At 69.7% G+C, this 8,018-nt stretch overlaps 2 protein-coding genes across 2 annotated transcripts in view; one reads left to right on the top strand and one right to left on the bottom strand.

The window, feature by feature from the left end:
- AURANDRAFT_66936 (hypothetical protein) overlaps positions 1–1,115 on the top strand; it is a gene marked incomplete at both ends in the record, with an annotated part of 2,826 nt that extends 1,711 nt beyond the window's left edge. The window contains 2 exons of the mRNA XM_009042300.1: positions 126–383; positions 434–1,115. Coding sequence (XP_009040548.1) covers positions 126–383; positions 434–1,115 — 940 coding nt within the window. The remainder of the gene's footprint in view (positions 1–125; positions 384–433) is intronic.
- A 126-nt stretch (positions 1,116–1,241) lies between these two features.
- AURANDRAFT_31968 (hypothetical protein) lies at positions 1,242–3,328 on the bottom strand (the record flags this gene model as incomplete). Its single annotated transcript, XM_009042253.1, has 2 exons — positions 1,242–1,716; positions 2,961–3,328. Coding segments are annotated over 2 exons (843 nt in total), but the record flags the coding sequence as incomplete, so codon positions are not given.
- Positions 3,329–8,018: the final 4,690 nt, after the last annotated feature.

The following is an 8,018-nucleotide window of genomic DNA, read 5'->3' as shown; positions in this document are numbered from 1 at the left end:
ACCCGACGAGCCTCGGAGGTGCGGCGAGCAACGAGAGGGCAACGAGCACTGCGAGGGAGCGCGAGTCTGGAGGCCTGCTTTGCGACCCAGCCGCGCGCCTTGCCGTCGACCTCCCACAAAAACAGCACATCGACGATGAAGCGCGCGAGAGAAAGCCCCACGACGTGCAAGATGTTCGTCGGCGGCCTGTCGCAGAGCACGGACAGCAACCGCCTCGTCAAGTACTTCGAGGGCCGCTACGCGCCGCACCGCGTCGCCAGCGCCGTCGTCATGTACGACAACTCGACGGGCCGGTCGCGGGGCTTCGGCTTCGTGACCATGGACGTCGGCGTCGTCGTCGACATCATCGAGGCGCAGCGGCGCGACCCGCGGCGCGGCGCGGCGTCGAAGCCTTCGACGCCGGCGGGCCCGCCCGACCCCCGCGCGCTCGCAGGTGCCACGCGCTCGACGGTAAGACCATCGAGATCAAGGCCGCGACGCCGCTCGGCGCGAGCGCGCCGCCCGTGCGGTCGCCGCGCGGCGGCGAGCCGCTGCGGCCGCCGCCGCCGCAGTCGTCCGAGCTCGACGACCTGCTCCTCGGCGCGCCGCCGCGGCCGCCGCCGGCCTACGGCGGCGACTACGGCGGCGGCTACGGCGGCGGCTTCGGCGCGCCGCCGCCGCCGCCGCACGGGGGCTTCGGGCCGCCGTACCACCACCCGCTCGCGGCGGACCCGCGGGGCCGCGCGCCTCCGCCGCCGCGGGGCTACGCGCCGCCGGCGCCGCCGCCGCGGCGGCCCGACCCCGTGCCCGAGAGCCCCGCGGCCGCCGCCGCGCTCGCGACGATGCGGGCCATCGAGATCGGGCTGAAGAGGGCGCGGGGCTCCGACGGCGCGCCGCCGCCGCAGGCGCCGCCGCGCGGCGGCGCGGCCGCGCCGGGCCTCCAGGCCTGGCTCGGCGAGCAGGCCGTCGACGCCGAGGCCGCGGCGCTCCTCCTTGGCTCGTCGAGCGACGTGCAGCTCGCCGTCATGGGCGAGGGCGCGGTCCACGGCGTCAACCCGAGCGCGTGCCTCGTGTCGCGCGTGCTCCGGCTCAAGAAGCTCGCCAACGCCGGCGCGCTCCCGCGACCACAGTACTAAGCTCATGAGGCTGACCGCAGGAGACTAGGCGTTTCGGTTACGGCGCGATGCGGACGTCGTCCGACCCGCAATTATAAGCGCAGCGTCTCGGGGTCGGGCGACGACGCGGCGTAAAGACTTAGGCTACTATATACTCGCGCGCGCGTCGAAGGCCGAGAGGTTCCTTGTAGCTGTTTCGTCGCCCTTGGCAGCGGCTCGCTCGAACCAGTATCTGGCTTTGCCAAGGTCGACTTCCGTGCCTGTTCCGTTCCCGTAACACATGCCAATGCTGTTCTCTGCAAAGGTATAGCCCTGATTCGCCGCGAGCGAAAAGTACCGGAACGACTCTTCAAATTTCTTCTCAGCATGAAGGAAAGCCGCCAAGTTGTTTTGCGCGACCGCGTCGCCGCGATCTGCAGCCGCACGATACAGCCGCGCCGCCTTCTTCTCGTCCAGCTTGACGCCACTTCCATCGTGGTACAATCCCCCAAGTTCTGCCATCGCTTCCACGTCACCGAGCTCCACGGAGCGCTTCCAAATCTTCGCGGCTTTCTTATCGGATTTCGCGAGGCCGTAAAGACCGCAGCGGTAAAATTTTACACATGTCCCAAATACGTAATTGCTTCCGGCACGTCCTCCACGTGGCGGCGCAGACGCGCGAGGTTTTCTGCTTGATTTTCCGCGCACGGCAAACGACAGAGGGGACACGCGTCGAGGCCGATCTTGTTGAGGCACGATCGGCAGACCGTCCGGCAGCAACAGACGAGAAAATGTCGGGCGTTTTCGGTGTTCCCATTCACGTCCCACTCCTCGAGACAGATCGGGCACCGCGACCCGTGCCGTGCCGAGAGCGGCTCCCGCTCCGGGTTCGCCTCGCGCCGCGCCCGCGCCGCTTCGTGCTCCGCCGCGATGCGCGCGCGGATTACGTCGGCGTCCGACCGCGGCGCGGGCCCGTAGAATACGTCCCGCGGCGGCGACGGCGGGGGCGTCAGGGCCTCCGCGGCACGCTCGTCCTGGATCTTCTTGCAGACCTTCCGGTGGCCCCGGTCGCGCCAGTCAATGCGTTGGCAGTCCGTCGAACAGTAGGCCGTAGTGCCGCACCCTTTGCAGGGCCGGGCATCCTTCTTCCCGCAAATCGTGCATATGTTGAGCGCCAGCTTTGTACGAATTTTTCGCGCCTCGTACTCTCGCTTCTTCTTCATCAGTCCCGGGTCCATGATCTCTTCCCACGCTCGTCGAGACGCTCCCTATTCAACCACCTCACTCGCCATGGGTCACTCGGGCTCGCAAAGGCAAAATCGCCTCGGCCTCATCGGCGCCCCGTCGTCGATCCCGCGGCCCGACTACGGCCGGGACGCGGCCGCGAAGCGGGCCCGCGACGCGGCCTACGCCCGCGCGGCCCGCGGCACCGGCGGGACCTTCGGCGTCGCCTACGAGCAGTAGCCGCCCTACGTCGTCGTGCCCTCTTCGTCGCCGTGCTCGCGTACGCCTCCGCCCTAGTCGTGTCCTCCCGTGACGCTTCCCTACGCCCCCCTTCGTTGTTCTCTCCCCCTTCGGTTCTTCCCTGCGCCGCGGCTAAGCAAAATCGCTCAAACCTGACGCCAGGGCTAAGTCCTACCCCTAGAGCATCGCGCTCATGTCGTTCTCCATGCACCCCTCGGCGGCGTCGTCCTTGCGCCCGGCTTCGCATCCAAGAACGCCAGAGTCCAGACCGCGAAGGGCGGCGCGGAGAGGAACGCGGCGACGACGAGGCCGAGGCCAAGCACGACTCGCCCGCGCGCAAGCGCAGCATCTCGGGCTCGGGCGACGACGCGGCGTAAACATGGTTTAGGCTATTATACTTGCGCATCGAGGTCCGCGAGGGACTCTATAGCTTCCTTGATGCCCTTGGCAGCGGCGCGCTCGAACCAGTATCTGGCTTTGCCGAGGTCGACCTCCGTGCCTTCTCCGTCCATGTAACAGGCGCCAAGGTTGTTCTCTCCATCGGTATAGCCTTGATCCGCCGAGAGCGCGTAGTACCGGAACGCTTCTTCATGCTTCTCCTGAGATTCAAGTAAAAACCCTAAATGGCATTGCGCGATCGCGTCGCCTCGGTCTGCGGCGGTGCGATACAGCCGCGCCGCCTTCTTCTTGTCCAGCTTGACGCCCAAACCGTCGTCGTACATTTCCCCAAGAAATCTCATTGCGTCCACGTCGCCGAGCTCCACGGCGCGCCGGTAAATCTTCGCGGCTTTCTTTTCGGATTTCACGAGGCCGTACCAACCTTCGCAGTACGCATTTCCCAAAAACGTAATCGCTTCCGGCACCTCGTTCTCCACGTGGCGGCGCAGACGCGCGAGCTCCTCCGCATTGTCTTCTGCGTACGGTACACGACAGAGGGGACACGCGCCGGTGCCGATCTTGTCCTCGCACGATTGGCAGACCTTTCGGCAGCAACAGACGCGAAACACGCCCACAGCATTCACGTCCCACTCCTCGAGGCAAATTGGGCACCGCGACCCAAACCGCGCAGACAGCGGCTCGGGCTCCGGGTTCGCCTCGCGCCGCGCCCGCGCCGCTTCGTGTTCCGCCGCGATGCGCGCGCGGACCTCGTCGGCGTGCGACCGAGGCGCGGGGCCGTAGAACACGTCCCGCGGCGGCGACGGCGGGGGCGTCGGCGCCTCGGCCCGCGCCGCCTCCGCGGCCTGGATCTTCTTGCAGACCTTCCGGTGGCCCCGGTCGCGCCAGTCGATGCGTTGGCAGTCCGTCGAACAGTAGGCCGTCGTGCCACAACCTAAGCACGCCTTGGCTTTGTCGGCGCCGCAGATCGTGCAGGTCTTGAGAGTGTCGAGTTTTTTGCCCCTCGCTCGGGCCATGCGATTCTCATACTCCAACTTCTTCTCCCGCCACGACATGACTCTGCGTTCTTCGACCGGGCGTCGTTTTGGGGCGACTTCAACGCGACTGGGGTTATCAAGCAAGGCAAAATCGCTCAAAATCTACCTCAGGGCTAAGCCCACCCCTAGAGCCCCGCGTTCATGTCGTTCTCCATGCCCGCCTCGGCGGCGTCGTCGTCCTTGCGCCAGGCGGGGCTTCGTGTTCAAGAACGCCAGGCACCAGACCGCCGGCGCGGAGAGGAACGCGGCGACGACGGCGCCAAGACTCGGCCGCCGCGGCTACTACTAGCAGTCGAAACGAGGACCTTACCCGCCCGAGTGTCGTCGCCAGTGCCCCGTCTTGGGCTTCTTCTTCTTGACGACGTCGCCGTCGAGGGCGGAGCAGAGGTGGACCTTGACGGCCTGGGGCGGCGTCGACCTACCAAGCACGACGGTGACGATTTCTCATTGTTTTCCCACCCCAAATCTCTCGAAAATCGTCACGGCCACAGGACGCTGGCGTCGACGCCTCGAGGTCCCGGAGGAAGGCCGCGTAGAGCGTGTCGACGGCGCGGTGCGTCTCGTAGGAGTTCTGCCACGCGTCCTTCGCGGCGCTCTTCGGGTGGGGCACGTGGACGAGGAAGGCGCGCGGGAGCACGGCGAAGGCGAAGCCGATCTTGCGCAGGTGGGTCACGTGCTGGATCTTGTTCTTGCCGTAGCCGGCGAAGCGCTCGTCGTAGCGCGGCGTGACCGCGGGCGACGTGCGGACGATGAAGTAGGGCTCGTAGCGGTTGCTCTTGAAGCAGGGTATGGGCCGCACGGCCGTCTCCGTGAGCCACGCCGCCGAGTCCGTCGTCGAGTGGGACGTCGCCGAGTTGTCGCCCTGGAAGACGATGCACGACTCCGCCTCGAGGCACCGGACGAGCGCGCCGAAGCTCGCGGGCACGGTCTCGCCCAGGGGCTCGAGCTTGTCGCGGCAGCTCCGCACGGTCTTGCAGCCGCCGCCGCGCCGCTGGAACGCGGGCACGACGAGGGCCAGCGTCGCGTAGCCCAGCCACCGCGGCTGCGCGACGGCGGCCGCGCGCAGCCCCCGCGACGGCAAAAAGTCGACGTCGCTCACGAGGTGGTGGCTCGTGTTCACGCGCGCGAGCGCCAGGTTCCGCAGCCGGTTCACGGGGTAGGGCTCGCCGCCGGGCGCCTCGACGCGCGTCGTCAGCGCGAGGCCGCCGGCCGCCGCGCACGCCGCCGCCGCGCGGCCCGCCGCGGCCTCGGCGCCCGCGGCCGCGGCGGCGCCCTCGTCGCGCGTGATCCACAGCGACAGCGACAGCGGGCCCCGCCAGCGCTCGCAGAGCTCGGGCACGAGCCACAGCTTCTCCGTCGTCGCCTGCGTCACGAGCGTCACGTCGAAGGAGGTCGCCTGCCCCTCGTCGCCGGCGACGCCCGCGACGAGCGCGACGAGCAGTGCGGCGCAGCGCCAGCGGCGCGGCGACGCATCGCTGCGACGCCTTGCGACGACGATTGCTGCGGCGGCGCCGCTGCGGCGCGGCAGGCTCGCAGCAGCCATGCCGGCCAATTGCCACACTGGCCAGCGACTGCGCGGGCGCCCGGGGTGTCGTCGCGCCTCGACCGACCGGACGCGCCCGTCGCCGCCCGCTTAGCTCCCCTCCCCGCCCTCGGCGTCGGCCTCGACCTTGGGCGGCGCCTTGGCGCCGCCGACCGTCGTGATGGAGTTGTTGATGGCCTTGGTCGTGAGGCCGAACGCGGCCGCGACGTTCGCGGAGCGGTTGACCCAGGCGGGGATGGACGCGCCGAGGAGTTCGCGCGCGAGCGCCTCCGTGAAGTGGTTGCAGTTGCGGCGGAGCACGTGGTAGGCGCCGGGCCGCCACTCGGCCGCGCCGAGCTCCGCGACGATGGCCTCGAGCTCGTCGCGGCTGCCGCCGTAGCGGCCGAGCTCGATGGACTCGTTGAGGCGGCAGAAGGGCATGCGCAGGAGCCGCATGCGGATGATGCCGCTGTTGTTGAAGGTGTACTCGCGGTCCTCGATCTGGAGGCCGCTGTGGTGGATGCCCATGCCGAGCATGGACAGCAGCGACCCGCCGACGGTGTCGCTCTGCTTCAGAAAGTCGTAGACGTTGAGCCGCACGACGAGGTGGGACGCCCGGCCCGGCGACAGGGGCTCCGCCGGGGCCGCCATGCCGTGCGCACGCGAAGCGCGCGGCGCAGCCTCAGACGCAGGATGGCTGAAAAACTCAGAGCTCTATATTGAACCTCAATCTGAAGCCTTGACGGCGCGGCTTTCGGGCATCTGGAGCCGGGGCCCGCGGCTCGTCGCGTCAAGAGAAACAACAGAGGTACTACAAACAACGTCAGAGGCCCGTGACGCCGACCTTGTAGGCCTCGAAGGAGGCGAGGAAGTCGGCGTAGGGGAGGTCGCGGTCGACGTTGATGGGCCAGGCCCAGTTTGCGACGGGGTCCGTCCGCGGGCTCGCCTCGGCGCTGCAGTCGGCGCCGAAGAGGTGGACGTCCGGGTGGTAGAGCTCGCCCGGGTCGTGGTCGGCGAGGTCCTCCCAGCTCGCGGACGCGGGGAGGTAGAGCTGGGCCGGGTGGAGGTCGACGCGCGGCGCGCCGTCGGCGCCGGGCTCGGCGCGCGCGCAGGCGAAGCGCAGGAACTCGCCGTGGACGCGGTTCGCGGCGTCCTTCCAGACGTAGTCCGTCGCGTCGCCGTCGTCGACGAGCGCGGCGACGTCCGCGTAGTAGACGCACGCGTCCGCGGTCGCCGTCGCGTTCGCCGCGCAGTTCGCGGGCTTGTGGACCTGGTAGGCGTGGGTCGTCGCCGCGGCGTCGCCGTCGGGCGCGGCGGAGAAGACGTCGACGATGAAGAGGAGCGTCGACTCGATGGCGCGCGCGTGCGCGTTGAACGCGAAGAGCCTGCGTGGAAATCAAATCTTTCAATGTGAGCGTATTTGAAAGTCTCGACGCGGCCTTTTCGGCCGTGCTTCGAGAACTCGACGAGAGCAATCGATCCGTCCAAAAATCAGCCGAATCGACTTCGATGTGACCGGGCTGGAGAATTTCAAAGTTTGGTCGGGACGTCCCAGCTCGCTGGTCGTTTCCCACACCGCGAAGAGCGTGAGGTCGAGGGCCTCGGCGACGGGCGCGGCGAAGGCCGCGAGGCCGTGGGCGCCGATGGTGTACTTGGGCTCGTGGTCCCGGAAGTCCATGCCCTCGGGCACGACCGACAGGTTCACGGCCTTGTGCGCGACGACCTCGGCGCCGAGGCAGCTCCCCGCGTCGCGCGGCGGCAGAAAGCCCGCGGTCTCGAAGGCGCAGGCGCCCGACGACGCGTTGCCGAAGAAGCCAAAGGTCACGTCCGGCGGCACGCCGCCGACGGTCGCCTGCGTCGCGTTGTCGAAGTAGACGCCCCACTGGAGGAGCGCGAGCACCGAGCCCGGCGCCGGGTCCGCCGGCGGCAGGGGCACGAGCACGACGAAGGGGTAGGGCGTGAAGAAGGTGCGGAAGTTGGACGCCGCGCCCGGCGCGTCGCGCGCGGCCTTGACCGTGTAGAAGAGGCCCAGGAGCAGGTCGTCGAAGCGGAAGGACCCGTCGTCGCCGGACACCGTCGTGTAGATGGGGTTGTCGGAGTAGTGGCCCTCGGGCGAAAAGTACCAGTAGTAGAGCGACACGACGGCGCCCGCGAGCGGCGCGCCGCCGGCGTCGCAGACGACGCCCCGGAGGCTCGCGGACAGCGTCGGCTCGAGCGTCGGCTGGGGGAGCGTGGGCGCGGGCGACGGCGCGGCCGACGGCGCGGGCGCGGGCGGCCGCGACGGCGCCGCGCTGGGGCCGCGCGTCGCCGACGGCGCGGGCGACGGCGCGGCGCTCGGCGGCGGCGACGGCGCCGCGGCGAAGGCCGCGGGCGGCGGCGACGGCGCGGCCGTCGGCGCGGACGGCGCGGCCGTCGTCGGCGCGGCCGTCGGCCGCGGCGTCCGCGACGGCGCGGCCGTCGGCGCGCGCGACGGCCGCGGCGACGGCGCGCGCGTCGTCGGCGCGCGCGACGGGCTCCCCGTCGGCG

Source organism: Aureococcus anophagefferens (genome assembly GCF_000186865.1).
Source record: "Aureococcus anophagefferens unplaced genomic scaffold AURANscaffold_29, whole genome shotgun sequence".
In the NCBI taxonomy this organism is placed as follows: Eukaryota; class Pelagophyceae; order Pelagomonadales; family Pelagomonadaceae; genus Aureococcus; species Aureococcus anophagefferens.
This window is presented reverse-complemented; position numbering and strand designations above follow the sequence as displayed.